Here is a 24,468-nt window from a genome sequence, read left to right on the forward strand (position 1 = left end):
GTTCGGCGATTTCGGGTGAAGCGTGGCGTCAGGTTCGCTGGCGCCCCGACGACCCATACCAGGTGCTAAGTCGCAGTCTACTCGACTAGTCCCCAGCGGAGGATCTAGCTCACTCTGGCGGTGATTGCTCTCCTGAAACCGTTGCTCGCTGTTCATCACGCCATTTCCGTTGCAAGGCTACCATGATCTACGTTACCATTCTATTGACCGCGATCTAAGTGTTTCATCACTTGTCACTCTGTAGCTGTAGATTGTAACACTCAATATCTTCTGCCAGGGTAATGCAAATGGGATTATCCCCGCGATAGTGCATACTGCGTCCGACGGTATTGTTCTGTACTCGATCGCGACTCGTACGGCCATCAATCGGAAGCTGCTATTGAATTTGTACATAGTTACATTGGGTTGAAAAGTTTGATCAAACAGCAAATTCCTATATATATATATATATATATATATATATATATATATATATATATATATATATATATATATATATATATATATATATATATATATATATATATATATATATATATATATATATATATATATATATATATATATATATATATATATATATATATATATATATATATATATATATATATATATATAATGGTGTCAAAATGATGCACTACATATTAAAATGGTTGCAACATTACTTGAATTTTTGAGTCTAGATTACTAATAACCAAAAAAGTAGCTTTGCCCACATGGGCCAGCTATGACGGTTGTTGATACGCGCAGGGAACTTGTTAATTTCCAAACTAATGCCACACGTATTTCTCAGCAAAACCTTGACCGATTTATGTAAACTTGATTCCAAATAAACAAAGCAGTACAGTCGTGATTCGCTGGTTGGGCTACGGACACTGTCCATCTAACGAATTTGATTCGTTAGTTGGATCGACTGACAAATGTCAAAAACGTAGCGTAAAAGATTGATAGATATATTGTCAAATTTGACATGAGATTTTGGCATTCAGATGCTTTTTAGTTGGACAATGATCCAACTAGCGGAGGTCTAACTAAAAGGCGGCCCAGTTAAAAATTTACCAACCAGCGAATCACGGCTGTACTATCATTAACTACTATTGAATTTCATTCAGATCGGACTTTTGGTTCCGCAGTTACATGTTGGTTACTGCTGCCACACAGTAATTTCTCATATAAACGGTGCAATCGTACTATTTGAAGGCTAAACTATTGGAATGAACATCAAATTGCTTCTATTTGCAGGTCTGGAACACTGATGGCCAATCAAAGATACTTTGAATATATTGTCTACTATCGACAATGCCGGAAGTCCCAGACTCCGGACGTATTTCTTAAGGGACCATCCATAAATGACGTAGCATTTTTTGAGTAATTTTTAACGCCTCCCTCCCCCATCGTAGCATTTCGTCACAAACCTCTAAATACCCCCCCCCCCCTCCTGGTAATTACGTACCTTGACGGTAACTCTCCCTCCCCCTGCCCCCTTAAAAAAGAATAAAATACGATGTTAGTTATTCCCCATTAAAAAAGGTACGTAGCCTGACATGGATTGCAATCTTCGTGTCTATATTTTCGTTTTCCGGGCCGCTATCTCCACTCGTTGTACATAGTCACGACATGTGATCACATGATTTTATATGTGGCAGTGCAAGGGATAACACTATACTTCATGGGCAGTAGTGTTCAGAGTTGGATCGGCGTAAAATCGGGAATGATCCATCCGAACCTTGTACCACTGAATAGTGGTTACGAGTTTTGAAAGTACCCGGACGCCTGCCAATGTTTTAACGGGTCGAAGGCAGTTGCACCATTAAGTACGATTCAGACGATACATCAGCTTCCGTCAACGTCAACGGAACGTCACCGTTCCGTCAGGATAAGTTACATGCAGTTAAATGGAGGCATTCACACACAACATCAACGGCACGGAACGTTTTGACGTACGGCATGTGTGAACGGGTACAAGAGAAAAGTATTAAACTTATCCTGACGGAACGGTGACGTTCCGTTGACGTTGACGGAAGCTGATGTATCGTCTGAATCGCGCTTTAACCTACTCGTCATTTCAAGAATGTGTCACCTTCTATTGAAGGAGCAGAATAGCACAACGGTCAGCCACGTAACGTAGTATCGAGTCCGTTTTTCCCGTCCATTATCAGTGTACCGTAATTAGGATTTTATAGGTATCGATTGTGATGTGCCGAGTGGCCTTCTGTTGTTGTGGAGAACCACGAGGATTTTTATTTATTAAAGAACAGCGCAAATCTTCAAAACGACCCTGAAGTCAGGGAACCCCCTACCTCCACCCCCGTCGTCACACATCATCACAAAATGCAAAACTCCCCCCTCCCCCATATAATGCTACGTCATTTATGGATGATCCCTTAATTAAAGTCAAATAGGTTCTTTGGTGATGACTGAACCAATTTTCACGAACCGAGTCTCAAATGGTAGTTGTGAGATGCGGTTGGGTGTTGCTAAAATTTCTATTGTTCAGGTTCCATCACAAAAACAATTCGGTCGATAAGCTGTTTTCGATTTGTTTTCCTCTACCTATGGAAGATGGAGGAAAACAATTTGTAAATCTCTAAATACAGTTTGGAAAGTCTAAATTGTGCCTTGACGAATCGCTTTGGGTGTATATGTGAATTCAAAAGTCGATTCCGGCTCACAGCCTGCAGCCAGCCAGCAGAAACAGAAAATAAGTGCAAGTTCGAGTTCGAGTACTTACCAGATCGGCAATATTCGCCACCTGGATGGCATCGTGCACCACCTCGGCTCGGGTGCTGCCGTTGCGTTTCTGGAACATCGCCTTATCGATGATGAGCGCCGTTTCGATGTACTTGGTGGTTTCGCGCACATCCCGCCGGTACCGGCCGGCTCCGTTTGCATCCTGCGATGCCACCAGACCTTGGTGGTGGCCCTGCCGGCGGATCGAACGCGTCCGCCACTCCAGGTTGCCGGAATTAGCACAGCCCTTGTTTGATTTTGTACGTGCCTCGAAGATAACATGTGGATGTTTCTGTCGGGAGGATGGAAAATAGAGATAGAGAAATGTATACCTGATGTGATATGGGCCAATAAGTTACGGTAAATGATTTCTTGTGCGCAACAACACAGGTTGGTCAATTCGTTCAAATAGCAATCCGTCGTATTCAATTTTCTGTTGAATTATAAATGTAGTAGTGGTAAAGCAAAAAAAATGCCTCTTTAGGGACGTCAAGTCTGACAAATTCTCCAAAACCCCACAAATTGATGGCGCAATAAATTTAAACACCCCCACCTTGACAGAGATTCACCAATGTAAACCAATTCGGCATTCATAGCTTTCTTTTTGCCTCCTAACCTTCCTATCTGATATCACAGCAAGTGCTACCGCTGCTGCCAGGACTAAAGCAGCCTAAGTAAGCCACTCGTCCAGGCCCCATTATTACCCTATAAATTACCGCTCTCGGATGTGAAAATGGTTACTTAAATTGCTTTCTCCCAGTTCGAAAGTGCGGTCATCCAACCCATCTGGGCTAGTTGATGATGCTTTCGAGCCTTTATTTTTATCTTCCCTACTGTCCGGGTTTCGGTTATAGGTAGAAAATTTACAACGGATGACCACAGCTTCTCCGGTGTCCCCGGCGTCTCTTGTCTGCAAGATAATCTCATTATATTTGGAAAATTTGCGATTTACATTCCTGGCTGTTGTCCTCTTTCTGGTCCATCGAACAGCGCTGTGGTCATCAATGCTTTAATTTTCATTTGGTGACTGACACTTTTCCGAAACGACGTAAATTGTATGTACGGTATATAGTCTTCGGTGGATTCTGGATGATGACAATCAATTGATTGGATCCCGTTTTGCTGAGCTCTGATGTAAATTGAAATTAAAATTAAATTTCAGTTGGGTTGAGTGCCCACCCCATCGGTCTTCGGTTGTCGTATCTTGCTCGTTCGACTCGGATGTGAGCAAAGCGATATCGAGGGATGACTATAGAGAAGCTCGAGAATATGTATACACATCTAGTATAGTCCAAGTGCTCAAAAGGAAAGCTTTCTCCGTCGTAAAATGCTTAATTACATTTGGCGCGTTATCTCAGTACCTACCCTACCCCATGGCAATAGACAGTCTGCCCCGGTTCCTATTTACTCGTTTGTTGGCTGGAAGGAAAGGAGAATCATCATCGTAATTTGCTACTTTATCACGATCTGGGTCCTTCGGGTGTCGATTTGGCTAAGTGAGAATATACTTTGTTTTTGGCTTTGGAGCTTTGATGTTTCAACTGGATCGATTTTACTACCGGCTCAGTGGCAATGGTTAATTCTGTCAGTGCTTTCAACATGAATACACAGAAGAATAAAACACGCAGAATAGGTTCTTTTAATTTTAATTTGGGCACTTTTGAGCTATGTGTTTCTTTTGCACTTATTAATGTAGTCAAAAACAAAAAGAGAGATTCGACTCAGCCGAGCTAAAATTTGAGGAAACTAAACTCAAGGGTGAGTATTCGGAATGCAACGAGGAAGAGAATACTATTTGAATCAGATTATTAGCCAATTGAAGCTAAAATAAAGTTTTAATGAAACTACCCGCTGTTCAACAGTTCCAAAAAGGTGTCCCATTTCAAAGTGCATCAAGAAAAAATACTGTGGAAAATAACCCTTTGGGTATTTTATCTTGAAAATTTGGGTAGATGTAGTTTAGATTGTATTGTTTACACTGTATTTTATCGTTGTCAGTTTTACGAAAATTGAAACAAATGGCGTCGACCGAAAGCAACGTCGTGAATTGATTTTACGCATGCGCCTGGAAAATCCTCAACTCTCTCATCGGGACATCGGAAATACTTCGGAATTGTGCAGTCAACGGTGAGTCGTGCGATTAAACCTTACTCCCAAACTCCGAGCATCGAACGGAAGAAGAAATGGGGTCAAAATGAATGTGTCTATTAGTGATTAGGATCAGAAGCGTGTAGTGAAAGTTTTTAAGCGGAATCCCAATACTTCGGTCAAGGATGCGGCCAAAAAGTTGAATCTGTCCAAGTCTTTCGTTCTGAGAGCTAAGGACCGGAAGGGACTGCAAACGTTCAAAGTGCAGAAGGCTCCAAATCGTGACGAACGGCAAAATACGGTGAGAAAGTCACGGGCCCGGAAACAGTACACCCAGATGCTGACGAAGCCTCATTATCTCATCATGGATGCTGAGACTTACGGCAAGGCGGACTTTCGGCAGTTGCCTGGGTTACTGTTCTCCACCGCCTAGCACAAGTTTGATGTTCCGGAGGAAGTGAAGAAGCAGAAACTTTCAAAGTTTACCAATAATTACATGAACTGCAAACGGGAAGATCTACTTCAAGGAGTGTCTACAGAAACTACTGCATTCTCTGTATTAAAGCAATACGAAGACCCTACGATCGGATCTAGCTTCGTCTCACTATTCATATGTTGTCATGGAGTGGAACGAAGCCAACGGGGCCCTTCGAAAAATACTGGGCAATTATGAAACAGGCACTACGAAAGCAAGCAAATTTGAGGAAGACATGAAGAAAAAGGTTTCCGTACAGAACAAGCTGCAACCAGAGGTTGTACAGAACCTAAGGAGTGGAGTTAAGCGTAAGGTGCGATCGTTGATTTTGGACATCTTTCAATTTGCACTCACATTACTTGGTGTACCACTTAAAATTTTCTCTTCACTAGTTCACTGATTTCCTACCCACTCGTAACTGTACTGTGCACTTTGTTTGTGGTATTCGGATGCCGCACGTTCGCTGTACTCGTTTCGATGGACAAAGTAACCTAAATTCGAAAGCAATTCCATTCGTAAGGGCCCTGCTACTGCTCCAAGGCATACATTCTTGCAGCACAACGCCGCTGTTTTCCTGGCTCTATCCACATACGCGAACAAACTGGTAGGATGCCGAGGCCGGTCCGGTGGTTCTGGGTGGTGCTAGACTTCCGATACGCCTGCGCCACGACGATCCGAAACCAATACTTCGTCTCACACCATTCATCTAGTCTCCGGCGATGGACTTAGACCACACCGATGGAGAGTTCCCCGACGAGTATGCTAAGACTAGTGTCCTTGCATTTCGTGTATTCTTCCGCATGTAGCATTCCACATCCTCAGACAGAGTGATGCAGATGGGGATCATCCGTGCAGTGACGCATTCTGCATCCGCCGTTAGGTACGCACTCGCGACACGAACAGTCATTTGGCGAAACGTACTTGTCAAATTCGTTCGGTTCCGCTTTGAGTTCAGCGCAGCAGGCCGGGTCGAAACGCCATAGCTCAGTATTGAGGATGAGACACCCATCAGGAGATGTCCATCGCTGCATCTTGCTTCTCCGATTTTCGGCGTGATTGTTGCGTTAGTTATCCTCGCTGCATTCTCACATAAATAGTCGACGTAGTTATTGAAATTTAGTCGATCGTCGAACATCACACCCAGGGGCTTCAGCGCACACGTCGATGGAATTGAGGATCCACCGGAACTGGTCACGGTACTTTGGAATTTTTATGGTTGCTAACAGGACTACTTTCGTCTTGTGGTGAACCAGCTGTAACTGTGCAGCAATAGCCCCTCAGCAGGCGCTGTTGAACGCGTCTTTCTCCTCGATCTACCGTTGAAATTCCTTTTCGGAGTCCAACTGCCTCTGAGATAGATCGTAGGAGACCCGATTGACACCCAAGTAACCAGCGTCTGCATTAACGTACGGCGTAGGCGGCCATGCGTTTGGGTCGTGTTTCGGTAAGAGATACTCCACGGTAGTCTTCAATTTGCCAGCGCACATTTCAGCTGGCTTCGTTGGACCCTTGATCTTGGCCAACACGAAACGGTAAACGTTGTCCCAGGGGTTGGCGTCTACTTCTCTGCACAGTTCATTATAGCAGGTGGACTAGCTAAATACTATCTCTCGTTTAAAAGCGGCCCTGTCACTTCCACCAATAAGCAGGACACCGGCAGTTCCTCTGCTGCAATTGCCTCGGTATTGTTACATCAAACGACCTCGCTGGTGTTTCCGACAGCTTATCGGCGTCCGGAATTGGTGCTATCTGTACGAAATACTTCGGCTCTTGTCGAAGTCCTCCATCTTACAGTACAATTCTTCCGAGCAATTGTGTAGTGGATCGCCTGGTGGTCGTTTATGAGTGTACTAGTGGCAACTCATGTTATCCATCAGCGGCGAACTGCAGAATGCTATGTCCATGATAGATCACAAGTCTTCACGGAATAGTGAAACCTTTGTTGCACAGCCTTACATCCAGCTTAGCCAGGACTTCCAACAAGCTGTTACCGCTTTCGTTAGTCAGATTACTACCCCACTTCACGGCCCAAGCGTTAAGTTCTCCTTTTATAATAACCGGTGTTAGTCCGACTAACAAGTCGGTTGGTGCGTTCAACATCCGATTGTACTGCTATGTTGTCCACCTTGGGGAGCATAACTGCTACATACGAATACGCAGTTGATCTTAGCAATTTCGAAATCATATGTTTTCATATCCGCTCTTTCTTTTGCTCGAGAGTTTTTCACAATTAACTCGGAGCCTTGCATAATAAGCCTATTTAGCTCCCGACTTTTCTCTTGCTTTCCGTCATTCTTTCCATATATTGCGTCGTTTCAATCCTCTGTGTGCTTGGGCCATTTAGCCACTTCACTCAAATTTTCTCCAGCGGTAAGCAGTTTGCTCCTGATTCCATAAGCCATTTAGCTCCGATTTCCGTGAGTTATTTAGATCCCAGCTTTGTCGCGATCTACTCGGATAGTCCATGGAGGTGAACTTAGCTTACTCCGACTGAGAGTTCCTCGGGGGCGGAATTTCTAATACTAATATCCGTTTCTTTGAGCGTTGGTGGGATTTCTCTCCGTAATGATGACCATTTAGAGAGCCAATTTGCCCCAGCGGGGGACTTAGCCTACTCAACGGGCAACTTGTAAAATATTTTTAGAAGATAACTTTACCCAAAGGAACTTTCTATTTGAAATATTAGGCACATTTTTGACGAACATTTTAAATTTTTGATACATGAAATATTTTGGGAGTGTTTTGTCTCCAAAACACCCCCTGCTACTACGCCACTGGATATCAGGTATATTTTTTAAACAAAGACGAGGACTCGGAATCGGTTGTAGATTTAGAGCAAAGACAAGACGTGACAATAGGGAGGGGGGGGGGTTTGTTCCAATTATACTTCAGAATGGTCCAGCTCCTGATAGGTTGATTCTGACTTTTTGCACCGTACGCAATGTTACTGCAGGGATAGCGAAATGATGTTTGACAGTGTTGTTATATTTATCGGAAAAGATTGTCATTACTTTTGGCAAATGAAATTATTATAGTTAAAAAAGTGAAAATGACTAAATTGAACAGAAATTGTGCGGCAAATTGAAACAAGTATTTATCATGCATTTACCGTATATGTGGCTGATTAACATTAACAAAAATAAGACAGAAACCACACTATATTCTAATTTTTTTTCAGAAAATGGCTTCCTTGAACCTTACTAAACACCCATGATGTGGAAAAACGGTTCCCTTCATCAATATAGTGAATTCAAGATACAAAATATTGCCGGCATAAAATAAATTAACAAGATTTCATTTTCACTAAAAAAATAGCAACACTGTTCGGAAGATTTCGGCAGGGTGAAAATGTGCGAAATGAATATTGTCGAAGGAAAATTAAGAAGCCGATTCTCACATCTTGTCTTAGATTTAGAGCAAGAGTTCTGACCGAAACCTGCCAGCATTGCGAGTGAAATAGTCCTCAAAATGTAAAAACGTATTTACAACATAACATGACTTCTTCTAGTTCTAGTTATTTTCACCAATGCCAGAGAGGTGACACTCCCTGGACTGGATATCGACCCATCAGCTCATGGGCCGGGGACTAGGGGCAGATCACTTGTGATGCATTTTAAAAAATCAGCGAAATTAAATGCATTTATTTCCATCAAAATAGAAATTTATAATGTATTTTGCGTTGCGTGTAAGACGTCAAAACCCAACAGAAAGACTAGCCCTACATTAAACAAAACGTTGAACAAAGTGGATCAGCGTAGGACGTTTGTTAAACAAACTTTTCTGCGAGGGAGTGCAAAGCTGATGCAAAAATGGAAATTAAATGCATTTTGTCTAATTTGATGCAAATTTGTTAATCATTCTTAGAGTGATCTGCCCCTAGGCCGGGGACCAACGCCAAGGCGTGATTTTTCTCACCTCAGAAAAATCTCAACGACCCCCACTGGGATTGAACCCAGACCAACTGGGGTGAGTGGCGGTCACGCTTAACACCCAACCATCGGCGCCGTCAGATGTCTTCAAAATGAAGACATTTCACATAAATGTGGTAAAGCTATAGACAACTATAGACAGAACATTGATTTCACATCTGGCCTTGCTGAATGCAAGTTATGACAGATGAGGTAAAACACACCGTGTTACATAGCGTTACTTTCCGAGCCACAGTTTAATGAATAACATGTGCAGAGCTCTTTGTTTACTCTTGTTGATCATATCAGTAGACAGATTTTCTAAAGAACAGCAACCGTAAACAAAGAGTGCAACTAATGTCATTTCGGTCGAGCTGCGGCTCGGAAAGTAACGCATTTAACTATAGATACTATATGCATAGTTAGGCGAACACAAAAGCCGGAAAACTGCCAGCTCTTATTTTAGGAAGAAACCACTGGCATCTCATGTAAATGTTCAAGCTCTAGCGTAACAGTTTTATTGTTGACGTCATTAGTAAGAACTTTGCACGAACGAATAGCAAAACGAATTTTCAGATTTTTGCGAATACTGGTGATACAGAAAAAAATAATGTTTATTTTTGTTTGTCCACGCTCGATAACACAAGGAAAGAGTAAAATAATAATCACCATAATCACAATACCTTTTCCATATACATCCGAAAAGAACATGTTATGTGACGTCATGTTCGATTGGCTCCGGCATTTGACATGTTCAATTGGCTCCGCTCAGTGTCTCCGCCTAACTATGAATATAGTAACTATATATTTAACACAGTGTGTTTTACTTAATCCCAATCACCAAATTTTCAGAGACCTAAGACAAGACGTGACAATCGGCTTCTTATTTTTCCTTCGACATTCTTCTTTTTGCACAATTCTACCCTGCCGAAATCTTCCGAACAGTGTTGCTATTTTTATCAATGAAAATAGAGTCTTGTTAATTTATTTTATGTCGGCAATATTTTGTATCTTGAATTCACTATATTGATGCAGGGAACCGTTTTTTTCATGTCATGGGTGTTCAGTAAGGTTTGATGAAGCCCTTTTCCGAATAATTTTAGATTATTTTGTGGTTTCTGTCTTATTTTTGTTAAAGTTAATCAACCACGTATAGCGGCAAATTCCAAAAAAAATACTTGTTCACTTTACCGCACAAGTTCTGTTCAATTTAGTTATTTTTACTTTTTTTAACGATCATAATTTTATTTGCCAAAAGTAATGACAATCTTTTCTTATAAATATAGCAACACTGCCAAGCATCATTTCGCTATCCCTGCAGTAACATTGCGTACGGTGCAAAAAGTCAGAATCAACCAATCAGGAGCTGGACCATTCTGACGTAAAATTGGAACAAAAACGCCCCCCCCCCCTATTGTCACGTCTTGTCTTAGGCGGAGACCGCTCTGTTAGATTTCTGTCAGTCTTGGCTTGGCAGCCTTGTCCGATTTTTGCGCGTATCCCGGTCGGGTTAGGTGAGCTAGGGCGAACTCGGTTTCGCTCGCGCTTTCTGGCAAATTTTGACTGGAGCCGAGCAAAACCATGGCATAACTCAAGACGGATACAGGTGTGCACATTTTTTTTCTGTGTGTGAGTGCGGTTGTTATTTTTCTTTGATGAAGCCGAAAAAACAAGAGGATATGAAAAAGGAAAGCACAAACAGTTGACGTAGCGGGCCCTTCTGTTGCCATAAGTTTTGTTTCGGTTCGGTTATAGTTAATTTAATCGGTTTTTTTCGAGGAAAAAAGTGTCCATAAGTGTTCTAAGCGATAGATCCGAAGTGAAGCTCGGTCTTTTCTCACTTTTCATTGTGCGCCAATGTTTGATGTTTACTTCAAGGGCCCCGGCCGCCATGCTTAATTTTGCAAGTATAATACTAATACACTCAAAAGTGTCAAATGTTCCCACCTTTCTCTCCATCTTGGGCATAACTCGGACTGTGCGCAGATCCGGGCAATTCCTACCTGGTACAATTTAGCAGGAATCGAGCAAAACATCTGGCAAAGATGTGGCCGGAAGCGTACAGAGATCTTGGCCGTACATTCCTGGCTGGATTCTGGATAAAAGTGAGCAGCATCGGTTGCTTTAACCGCTTCTGTCAGACGGTTGTTGCATTTCAGTGAATTCTTTGCCAGAATTCTCGCACAAATCGCGCAAAATGCTCGCAGAAACTCGCTTTGCTCAACTTTTGCTAACTTTCTGCTTGTCGCGGTGACTGGGATTTACCAAGGTCTGTTTACCCAGTCAAAAAGGGCAAGTTGCTGGCTAATGGGGGCTATTTGCCAACTCGGATGCGCTAATTGCCCTTCAATTTGCCAGCAAATTGCTGGCAATTAGGGGGCTATTTCAAATGCAACATTTGGGCGATTTGTCACCGTCATTTTTTAGCCGCTCTACCCGCCCTTAAATCGCCCCCAAATCGCCCAGGGAACGCGCCATTTAATCGCCCTTAATTGCCTAATATGAAAATTACAAATATTACTTATTTTCGGATTCATTATCTACTCACATAAACTTATCACTACACTAGGTAATCACCACCAAACTATAGGAAGAATCAATGGTGAAACTGGCATTGCACACCAAAACTTACCACAATCTGACTTTTTTTCCACTATATTTACACACGATTCCACAATTTCCCACATTCGTTGGCTAAATGAAGTGCACTAGACAAACAAAATACAAGCGAGAAAACGCCAGTCGTTTAAAAAAAAACTATTTTAAGCTTAAGCCAAACATGAACCGCCATGTTTGAAAAACGCAAAAACAACCAATTCCTTTTCAGCCGCCAGAAAATTTGTCTAAGTATTGAAATTGCCTTTAAATCGCATTCGCAAATTGCATTTGTTCCTAGGAGCAATTAGCACAGGCGAGTTGAGTTAAACGTCAAACTGTTTAAATCGCCTGACCATGTTCGTCCGCATTTTTTGATAGGGTACTGACGTGTTGAAGGACGCATCGTTCTATGGATGTAATGCAGAGCATTTCAGTATTTCTTGTGTAAAAATTGGATTCAAGCCGCACTGCGCACTTAATATTCTTCTAATAAATTCTTTTCATATACTGGTTAGCTTGACTGGCCTGTCTATGAGAATACAATCTCTATCACTTGGAATACATGTGTTTTGACGGTACGCCATTTTCAGTAGCAATTTGATTACTAGCACTTTGAAAGTGCGGAATGCAGGTTAGTAGAATGTGCTAAATTAATGTAACATTGCAAGATAACGTCATATGAGTAAACATGCTCGAAAAAATGACAGTTCCGCGAGCTTGTTTACGTGGTGTTAGAATTAGAACCAAATTTCTTGAGCTGGGTGGAATTAAAAATATTCTTTCTGGCTTTCTGAACTATCCAAAAAGTGAGGTTATACATTTTCATGCAATATTGTATGCCTGCATATTTTTCGTATATATGGAGTGGCTACAAATGTCAACACGGCTTGCATGTGTGTTTTGAATTTTCTTTCGTTTGAGATTGGTGGACACGAAAAGGGAACCCGTGATAAGCCTGTTATTAAAACTTTTTGGATCTCATTTTTTTTTTCTCAAAATTTACTAATAAAACTCGGAAGAAATGAAAGATCCATCTCTCGCACCATCAAGCTGTATAACGAAAACCGGTGTTTGGAAAATCTATCCAAGACCTGTCCGAAAACGCACTGTTAGCAGTCCTGACGCCATTAACCGTTATGTGTCCGACGCGGTACCCGGGTACCTTTTTAGGTTTCAATTAATAAAATTCCCATGTTTTATCCATAGTTGGAAATTGAAACTTTTGTGACATCTTAGAACATCACTAAGTCAAGCTTTTGGGCTAATAATGTTGTTGATATAGTAAGGGGGAGTGAGGAGAGGCTCCTGATTTTTTTTACTACGTAACAGGCCGACGTGGGTACCAGGGTACCCACAAAACTGAAATACCAATAACTAAGGTAATTTCCAACCAATTTTGATACTTTTTGGTATTTTGGATTCGGGAACTCATCCAATTTTAGACTTGATAAAAACGAATCGGGTTACTTCATTCAGTTCCCGGGAATCCAGATTTCCGGAAGCATGTTCCAGTGCTGGGATACTATTTGTGAATTTCATTGGAATACTAGCAATATGGGTATCAAAATTCATGGAATTGCATCAGTGGGCTATATCTCGTGGTTTTCGATCAATTTGGTTATTTGACCACGGAACGGACGTTCCGGAGCAGGTTCCCATGGGGCCGTGAGTGGCCATTTCATTCCAATTTCATTTTTCAAACTGCCATAGGGTTCCGTAACAACAAATAACAGACTTCCGAGACAATTTGAAGAGTTTTGATACTCATACTGCTAGTACATTATTTAAATTTACTAGTCATACCCTAGTACTGGAACATTGCTCCGAAAAATCCGGATTACCCTAATTATTTGAAAAAACTCCCTCCTGATTCGAGCCTGCAACCCCAGTATCTAGCGGGGAAATTAAATAGATCAAATGTGTTGGGTGGCAGTGGCGGTTGTGTGTGATCTCGCTCTAGAGGCAGTGATACGATAGCTGTTACCAATGCAATGATCATGTGTTCTTTCTGGGACATCATCATAGCCCAGGAGTAGCATAAGGTTTTGTGCATTGGGCAGGAGTCCCAAGGGTTGCAGGTTCGAATCCTCCCTCTGGGTGGATTTTTTTCTTCGCATAAATGTTTTCGTTTAATTCAACACTTCGATCTGGTTTTCCCATTCAATTCCACCAAATAGTCCCACACCAACCAGCAAAAGGATTGGGTATATGCTGCACATCAATCTTCTATTCTTCGTGACGAACTGGGTGTTGAAAGGTTTCCACATATCGCCATCTCCTTAATCTAGAGCCGCACCAAAAGCGAGACCATATGTTTAATAGCTTCTCTAATTTAAACCACGAAACGCGTTCATCGATCGAACCTATCATTCCCAAGTTAATATTATTTGAACTTCCAAACGGCTTAAGTATTCTCCGAAACTTTTCAGCAAGATGCCGAACGAAAACTTCTCCACCAAATGATGATAAAGTAAGTCTGGAGAATCTCTGAACCACATGATGATAAATTGAGTACCAGCTGCTGATACTGCTGCAGCTTCTGGCTTCTGCGGTTGCCAAGACAAACCGAAGCCCCCATAGTACCCCTTCGGAATAGAAATTCGCTCATTGCTGTCAGACTTCTTCGTCGTCCGGTCGGACCGTTCGGTTGAAGTAAAAGTAACATTACTGTACCACCTTTCCACTTCACCTGGGAATGTGAGTAATTTACATAAATTATGCGAACTTACTCACTAAAAGAAAAACAGGTATTAATTTACAGCTCCGTCGTTCTGTTTTCTGTTTCGTCGCTGACACCTTCCCCCTTCCCCTGCGCCAGTGAATTTGTTCCACTCAAGTGAAGGGAATAAAGTTTTACATTTTTCCCCGCAACGATTCTCCGTGATAAATAATAAATATGAATAATAAATAGTAAGTTGCAGTACTCGTCGGAAAAAAATGGTGGGTGAGCACACGGAACCGAAAACTTTTCGGCTTAGAAAGAAAGCCGGGCGTGAAGGAAACAACTTACGAAAAAGTTGTTCTACTCCACCCTGCTGTAAAGCTCCTTGAATGAAAAAAGTCCCTGTTTACCGTTAGCTAGACGAACGTAATGAGTTTAAATAGAGAACTTTTGCTGATAGTGAAGCGGTAATTCTGCTGCTGGTTTCTGTTCAAATGGTGGAAGCTGCCCAGCGGAAGAAATGCGGCTCGCTTAAACTATGGCTCATTCGTTTTGGCAGCAGCAGCTTTCGGACTGATAGGTTATTTATTCTGCGTACAATTTAACTCTGGGTGTATCTTTTCTATTTTATTAAATTATGAAACTTTAAGTTCTGCTAGAAATGTTTTAAATCAATTTCGACAGTAAAGTTTCTTCTTTGACAATCATAGGCAAATCATTTGTACGGAAAATATGAATTACCCAATAAAAGAAGCTCAACTGTGCGCCGATTTCCCCTAATGGAGATTGAACATGTTGGTCCTATTTTTAAAATCGAAAACGAAATTCACCCGAAGAAGGCTTAGTAGTAAGAACCGTGCGCCTCATGGTGAAATGAAATACTTGATAGGTTTCTAAGCTCACCGGTTTGAATTGGCCTTCAGAGAGTTCAGCGAGGGCCTGCTGATTGGTTGACGTGAACTTATCGTACAGCAGAGTATGTATTGTATTAGGAAACACAAAGTCACGGATGGTAATTTAAAAAAAAGGAATGGATATATTTCAGCATAGAAAATTCCCTGTAATTGTAAATCTAATCCAATATTTAGATATTGGTTACAGGTTCTTGGATTTACACTCAGATGCGTAAATAAATAGTACTTCGAGGAACTAATACGATTTGGCTGTAACGTAATATTTCACATCCAGCAATCATATTTTCGCCTCCCTACGTCATTTATCCAGAGCAGTTGGAAATCACAAGTTTATTCGCTGGAAATGGTTTCCAATTCAAATTCCATTAACTCACGTTAGTCGAGCGCGCCTGGCGCAGTTAGTTCGTGTGCGTGTTTTCAGTTGCTTCCCTAAACACCAGAAAATTGTTTTTAACACAGTGCACTAGCGCCTGCCTGCTACACCTTCCCCCCACTACGTGTGTTGAGAGCCTTCTCTGTCTCGACAAGTAATGTTCCATCCCCAGCGATGCCAACGAGTATGAGAGTATAGCTGAAGGAGCTGCAATTATGTCGCAACTAAAGCGCAAATTGCGTTCCATTGTGTGCGAAACGAGCGTTTTAGGGGTTCACCTCTTTAAACAATCCCGCCCCGTACCGGGCGCCAGTTACTGTGCAGCATGTGTGCTTCGGCGAGAATTTACCCGGATCTGATTTCCATAACTGGCGAATGTTTCAGGTGAGACCGGGCTGCGGCGGAAGTGGAAGCTTTTTGAACTCTGATCTGGCCCTAATATGGGTTGCAAAAATTGTGAGCCCAAAGGCGCTACTTTCCTATCCCTTTTTATGACGTTGTATCGATTTTTGGCAAACCTGTAACATGTTTAAACATTCACAAACTTTTTGGGTACTCGAGAGTTTTGTTTCAGAAGCACTTGAACCGGACTTATTTATTCTGCATACCAAAGTCTCACATTTCTCGATGGGATTATTGGAAACTGACAATGAGGGAAGAAACTAGGTGGTGCCACAGAGCCTTTATTAAATTTAAATTTGTTCCGCTGTATCGGCAATATTATAAATCTTTCATTCGAGATGCAAATTCTGATTCCATTTTCATAGGACGAGCTTTTGAGTTAAGACCGTACGGTCCGATTCAGCTTGCTATAGTTTCTTTTCGAAAGGAAACCTGTCAAACATTAGCATGTCTGAAATGCTACCTTCGCTGACAAATGAGTACGATATAACCTTATATTAAAATCCTTCTACTTTAAACGGTAGACGTAAAGCAGTAAAAGATATTCTCGCACAAATTTCAAGTTCGATTGAGAACCGAAGAAACGTTGACCCTGCCAAAACCAACACGAAACCGCGTAACTCTTCGAACCGCAATAAAAAACGACAAACAACATAAAATGTAGAATTAATTGAATATCCATGTTAAACAATTATCGTACCACCATCCGCAAATTTCTTTCTAACACGACTGTGAAAATGGTGCCAAATGCGACGGAGATCCCCCTCAAGGGCCACCCAAAACACCGGACTCCCCTTTTACCCTAAGTACGGGGATGGCTTCTCCTACATCCGCCACACGCTTTGACTGGCGGCTGTCCCCAAGGGTTCACCGAAAACAGTTTTGTCACTACGATTTTTTCCACCTTCCTATATACAATCAACCTACCAAACAACTGAAGCAGGGATGGAGCAGAACGTAGTTTATACCGTTTCGACGACGCCGCCATCGTCTTCCCATTAGAACGTTGTTGTTTTTATGATTATTACGTTATACATGAAAAAACACGCACACGTACCCAATTGGGTTATTTCAGGTCACCCCCGTTTCCGGTATTATGGCGGAGAAAGGATTTTTTTTCTCGATTGGGTAGTAGTAGAGGCGAAAATGGTTTGTTGTTTGTTTTTGATGGGGTTCAAAACGAATTTTGGTCCACTTAACGCCGAAGGAGGGGAGTCTGCTTCTTTGATCTAAATGGTCCGAGGTGCGATTTGTGTGTTTGTGATAGGGTGCTGTGTATTGGTTTCCGAGTTGAAAAGAAGAAAGGTTTTCTATGAAAAATTATCCCGATGAGGTGTTTAGAAGGAGCAGGACATGATTTTGAACGTGGAACTGAGGAATGATGCTAGATTATGAAAAGTTTAATTTAAAACTAAACCGTATTCGAGATAAATTTATTCATATACTCAAAAATTAAATATCCAATATAAATCTTTTCGTTAATCGTTTGTATATAATTATATTTCACCTAAAAATCATTAGTTACCGTCCGCTGATCTAGACTGCCCGGCAGACCCTAGCTGGCAGGGCGGCCTAGGTGTTCCTACCAAGATATTTACAATTTTCGTAACACAACAAATCCATATAAACTTTTCAATAGGGCTAATAAGATTTGTAAACAAACTTTTGTTTTGCTAATTTCTCTTGATTTGTTATAATTTTAACACAGAAAACATTTGAAATTGATTCTACCAAGGTTTAAGATGTTGATTCATGTGTATTTTTCATGAAATTCAACTCGGCAGCGGAATAATTCGTGAAATAAGTTCGTTTATAAAAATCTCATTAGCCCTTTCGAAGAATTAATACTGAAATAAAAAACTAAACAAATAAATCACTTTTACCCTTTTATTGCACCTCCAAAATCTCACTGCTATTGCTAAGGTTGATTTGCTGTTTGTTGAACTGCTAGCGGAATGGCAGATGGGTTCCTCCGTCCGGCCGGGACAACAACTATAGCGTTCTGTTGCTTTACCTTCGTTGGCTGCTTTGTCAGCGGTCGTTGGCAATTGGCTAGGAAGATGAGCTATGCTCCTTTGTCGGAACTTCCCCAGCGTTTGTGGTGGACAAATCACTGGTTTCTTTGCTACCCGCAACGCGCCTAAAAGTGTTCTCGTTTCTCCGACTAACCGCAAAGGATCCAAAGCTCCCGCCTCTCTCACTGTAGAGGATAATCCGAAAGTGCTTTGCTCGTCCTCTGCAGATAAAGGCCAAGGGAAAGTAAAAATGTAAAGTAACGGCTTCACCTGCGAAGAATACTAGCACGAGCATAGCGCAGTTGGTAAATCGATTACCTTCTACGCACCTCACCTGGATTTGATTCCCAACCATGCACATACACTCTTAATTTTTCCTGCCGAATCTCAGTTTTTTGCATCTTTTGCCGAAATATCAATAGCTGAGATCTCAGTAAACAATTTTTTTGCTGAGACTCGGAAAATACTACTACGGAATTTTTTCTTACTTGAAAAGAGACGAACGACCCTAAGGTTAAAACCTCTATCATCGAAATAAAAAAACACCCTTACAATTGGCTTACACCGACGGCGATCTAGCTCCCCAAGCACTGAGTGCCCAAATCACGGACCTGCACTTTCCGACGATTATCTTTTCGTCACTCGTGCAAAGTTCGCACAATTTCGTTTGTGGCGGTTAACTATCCTGGAACGGTACATTGAGGACGTCTTGTTTTCATCGTGATCTGCTTTTTTTACGATGGCCGCCTTCCGCACTAGAGGTAAACAAACCGCTTTCCACCACGTCATCGCTTGCTGAATAACAAATTCAGTACTTCTTTTTCACAGCTTGAGGAGAACTTGATCTTAACTAACTCTATGTTGCTTATTCACAAACATAAAACAAAATGTATCTAACCTATCCGCCAGAACCAAACCGATCACAGACGCAAAAAAGAAATAAAAATTTACTACTAAATCTCGACTACTTTTTCAAATGGACGTATGTAACTTTTGGTAGAAACCGAGAGCAACGGGTTTAAAATCTTTTGGGTCTTTTTTATTTTTTTTTTCTTTTAAAACCTTCGGTAATGACAGTATAGAGGTGTTTTAAATTAAATGTTACTTAATTATGACTCATATCTATGCGATGAAACGTCAAAAACGAATACATAACAGATTTTGTTAAATTTACGACAACTTCTGTCGATTGGGCTATTTTCACCATACTTAGTTCAGTGAATGGGGAATGGGGTTACGCAGAGCACGACAGAACAAAAGTTCGAAGAAGTTGAACACTAAATTTCTCTGAAGCAAGATGCGCTGGGTCTCCAAAGTCTGCAAATCAAGCAACATACATTTGTCGGCGTATGGCGGTAATCTGCCGGGATCGTTCAGTGGAAGTTGCCTAAGGTCGAGTGAATCGCAGGAATTATCTTTGTATACGTTCCAATCGGTCACTTTGGACGGCATGATATGGCGCCCACACTTGGACCGCGTTCTCCAAAACACTTCTAATTAGGGCACAGTAAAGAGACTTCAGTGCGTAGAAATCGTGGAAGTTTGCAGTGTTCCGTTTTAGAAAGCCTAGCATCCCAGAAGCTTTGAGGGTTGTCACAGTAATATTTGTCGGAAAAACTTAGCTTACAGTAGTAAAAGAGTAGTCCCAGGTCACAAAAAGAGTTTGCAAACGTCCGAAACTTATCACATTGTATTTTTCAACGTTAACTTCCATGCCGTTAAGCATGCACCACTCTTGTACCATACAGATGTCTTCTTGAAGCACTAGAGAGTCGAATACCGTAACTATGGTAAGGAAAACTTTAAGATGATCAGCGAATATCAATTTTCCAAGTTTGAAAAGATCATTAAGGAATAAGAACGACTGTAGAGATTATTAATGAATAAGATAAAAATGAGAGGGTCTAGATGGCTGCCTTGTAGGACGCTGCTGGGTACATTAAACAAGCTAGACCGCGTATTATTTATCCAAACAAATGCGGACTGAACAGAAAGATAGGACTGCAGCCAACCAAGTCTAGCCGATGTAGTTTCCGGATTGCGGTGTTGTGAGGTTCTTTGTCAAAAGCCTTTGAAAAGTTGATATAAATTGAATCTATCTGTTGGCGATTCTAGATGCCAGGAAGCAACAAAGAAGTATAAGCCATTAGGTTAGATGTAGTAGACCATTTCATGACAAATCCATTCCGAGATTATGTTGGAAGCAGCTGCATACATAACAATGTAGACTAGCTTTTCGAGGAATTTGGCAAGACAGTTTAGTAGTGAGATACCTCTATGGTTCTCGACGTTGTGAATGTTTCCAGCTTTATGAATAGGAAACGATGGCTGCTCCCTTCCAGGCGGTAGCAAAAATTCCTTTAGTTAGCGAGCGATTAAAGATGAAGCATACCGGAAGAGTCAGCGCGTGGGCGCAGCTTTTTATCAACTGGGGCGACAGGGGATCCGGACCAGGTTCATTTGACGTATTAACGGCCGCCAGAACTTCACGTCAGACGTCGGCCTCACAAACAACTAGGTGAGGAAGATTTATGTTGCACGATGGCATCGTTGCTAAATATTCTCCCAAGGAACAATGTAGTCGTTGTTGAACACATTACGAAAGAAAACAGCAAATAGATTCATGGCCATAGCTGGGGAGAAGAAGGAGCTGTTCCCTAGAAAAACGTCAGTTGGTGTACTACCAGAACGTTTTAAGCTATTCAAGAAGAATCACACCATCGCGGGGTGGTCTCGGATACTACATTGCACTCGATTCATGTACTGGCGAAAAGCGTCATAGTTGGCAATGTCATGCTGCTGCCCGGTTTGACGAAACGTTATTTTGTTTACGTCGGATTTGTGGCGGAAATATCGTTTGCGAGGTTCGTATAATTTTCGTGTTCCACCACGGGTGTTTGTGGTTCTCCAGTCGATAGTAGCAATCAATGTGGAGCAACGATTAAAATCAAAGGTCAGTCTAACTTCTAATCTCGCACAAAGCAGAAGCAAAAAAAAATCGCTACGCTATAGCAGGCTATAGACACCAGTGAATCAAGCTAGCTATATTTCTATATCAGTGCGGAGTGAAATGAGTTTGCCAAATGAAACAAAAGTGCCCATTCTACGGGATAACACGATTTCGATCAACTTTAATAAAACTCGTGGTACACCCGCAGTTCAGGAAGTGGAACAATAAGTTAAAGTGAAAATGGAGCTTAATCTCGCTTAAGTTACGTTCATTCAGCTACATCACGTGAAAAAAAATGTGTTTTGATCACGTCTAGAAGCTTAGCACAGGCAGAAAACTTCATTGCAGAAAACAACATGCAACACGAGGTCGAATTTAATAACACCAGAATCAAGATCTCCGTGCATATGGAAAACTCATCTACTACAGCCAACTCTGACAAGCAGTCACCGACACCTTCAGATAAACCAAAAACAACGATCCTATTAACCAATAATGCAGGTACAACGACCACGACAACCGCTCCCAAACCAAGAACTAGCATCGCCAATAAAGAAGCAAATACCGATGAAGACGGATATACAACAGCGATCCGCAAGAACAAGAAACAAATAAGAACCTCTGATCGTGAACAGCAAGAAAGCAGTACCGATGACGACATGGACGGGCACGATAACGCGAGAGAAGGCAGACTGAATAACACCCAAGCGGCTTCGTCGCCAAGGAAGAGAATCTCAAAACGCAGCAGCAAACTGCGTCAACAAGATCTGACAGACCGACATTCTTAGAATTAATTTTATTTTATTTTTACTTGTTGAAAAAAAAAATAAGACCCACGGCTCAGTTGTGCTAACGCATTGAGCCGTTTCAAATAAAACTTTAGAAAAAAATCAAAGGTAAGGTCAATCGATTGGAAAGAATAATTTCCTGCATTATTGCGTGCATCCAACCACAGCAGAAAGGGTGTGTGGTGACGTTCGATTTTCAGTGAAGCGCTCGGTGTTCTAAGCAACTCAACTACACTCAGGTTTTTTACGCGGTTTTTCGCGCGGTTTTTTTTACGCGGATTTTGAAATTTACGCGGTTTTCATTTACGCGGTTTTCATTTGCGCGGCCTGTATCCCCCACGCAAAAAAAAACCTGAGTGTATATCAATGTTGATTACGAACGTAAGATCGAGTATCCTTCCATTCACGTTCGAGCAGAGCTAATAAAGACAGGTTGCAACCATAGATTCCGTGACAGGTTCTTTCTATTCGTTCACTATCACTTTCTATTCACTATCGAACTGCCAGTGAAGGCGAAAAAGATTGTAATCACCGATGATGAGAACACTGCCGGAGCTGCTGGCTTTGTCCAAAATATTATGAACGGAATTGACGTGTGCTCTGTAAAGATAGTCTGCGAGGTAGTTCTTCAACGCTATGAAAACGCCTCACCCACAGCGCAGATGGCTGGATGCTGGGTTGCGATCACATCGGTATATTACGTAGTCCAGCGAAAGTTCTGAATTGAATACATCATCGCGCAGCCATGTCTCGGTCAGAACGATGACGTCGTAATCGCTGGAGGAAAGTGCCAGCGAAAAAGCTTGCGTTTTCGTTCTCATACCTCTCACGTTCTAGTAATACACAGATGGAAACGAGTCGTGATGTGTGTCCGGTTGGGGACAATCGAAAGCTGCGGAAGCTGGATGGGCAAATCAGATTGATTTGAATTTGACATTTACAGGTATTGTTGCGAGTCCTCAAGCGAATGGTACGTTCTTTTAGTTCGTCTCCGCAGGTAGGACAAATAAACATCGTTTTGCCCTGAACCAATGCTACTTTGCTCCCGCGAATGTTGAAACCACCGCACTGCTGGTTGATATGATAAAGCGTCCAGCAAAATCCACACCGTATCGGCTCGAGATCGTGGATATACAACTTACATTGTCCACATTGTTTTGCTACGGAGTATATGTGTCTATACGCGGCGACGAATTTGTGAATCGGAACACTGAGAATTTTAAAATCCAATTACAAGCCAGAATAGCATAAGAATTGGTTCTTCACTTAATTACGAAAGCACTACGATTAATAATTGGTTGCATGAGACAATCCAAGTCAGTCAAACGGTATTAGCACAAGAATTTTGGAGATATATTGCTGCTCAAAAACAACAAATATGTCCAAACTTAATGTTGTACGATGATGGTATTCAATCCTATTTCAAAAATGCTAAAATTCCTACATCAATTTAACATTTACAAATCATGTTAATACATTTTATGTCACGTAACAATTTAGCTGGTTTTTTGCGTGTATGAATAGTGTGAAGCCAAAAATACTTTATTGGGCAGACATGGTGCTTTAGACCGGCACAACGATTGACTTTATTCGGAACACCACTCAATGAATTTTGGCTCCAGAAGCTCCATTCACAATATAAACTTGATCTGATCCTTCTAGTTTGCTCACAAGAATTTTTAAGCTTGTGAGCAAAAAAAATATAAACTATCGGCAATGGCAACAATAAATTTAGTAAAAATGCCAGCATCATCTTATGTATTCTAAAATCCTCAGATGTATAGCTAAAGATGGAAGGATTAATATTGTAGAATACTGCAAATTGATGAAACTTTGTGGCAAAAAGATATTTTGATGTAATGTTATACGCTTATTAGAATAGCATATTTTCAAAAATTCTTTTTATCTTAGAAGCTAAATAGCTTTGTCCGGTAATCTCCAAAGTTGTTCGTTATTAAAATAGCTACACTATCTTAAGTTTTGAGGTACGCAGTTATTTCCCCTTTTTCATATATTTCACCATAGTAACTTTCAGACTCTTGGGAGTGAACTAGAGCTATAAACAAAAGCTCATATTTGGCATATGGCTTGTAGAGCTAATTACCGCTTAATTTAGCAGTGTTCCAAAACATTTGCAGGTCTAATAGTTCGACATGATCTCCTACCAATACACCTTATATATGTATGAAGATACTCAAAAATTTCTGATGCTATTGATGAAGATTTGTAAGAATTATTTGTTTCAGTAAATAAACGAGGTTAAGAGCCAAATTGTCACATTGTACAGATTCCGAACTTTGCCTACGTGGAGTCCAAACTGTTTTAGTTTTTGAACAAAGCAAATTGAACCTTTCGTCATTCCTGTCATATCCTGAATCGAAATGATGGGTCAACGGTAAGATTGGTTCAATATCATCCCGGCCGTCTTTGGATCAGCTATCTGGTTCCTCGTGTCAATTGGTCGTCTGATGCTTCTTGAATATCTTGGTTACGTGAGATACGGCTGTATGTGCGATTTTGAACTGTTTGCCGAAAATACCGAAAAAAATACCAAAACATGGTTGT

At 41.3% G+C, this 24,468-nt stretch overlaps 1 protein-coding gene across 13 annotated transcripts in view; it reads right to left on the minus strand.

Moving 5' to 3' along the window:
• The window catches only part of LOC131679280 (disintegrin and metalloproteinase domain-containing protein 33), a 1,109,813-nt gene that overhangs the window by 178,098 nt on the left and 907,247 nt on the right, over nucleotides 1-24,468 (minus strand). For all 13 annotated transcript variants that reach the window (XM_058960010.1, XM_058959995.1, XM_058960002.1 and 10 more), the window contains exon 9: nucleotides 2,732-3,022. In XM_058960010.1, the coding sequence (XP_058815993.1) occupies nucleotides 2,732-3,022 (291 nt within the window). The remainder of the gene's footprint in view (nucleotides 1-2,731; nucleotides 3,023-24,468) is intronic.

Source organism: Topomyia yanbarensis, chromosome 1 (genome assembly GCF_030247195.1).
Source record: "Topomyia yanbarensis strain Yona2022 chromosome 1, ASM3024719v1, whole genome shotgun sequence".
NCBI lineage: Eukaryota > Metazoa > Arthropoda > Insecta > Diptera > Culicidae > Topomyia > Topomyia yanbarensis.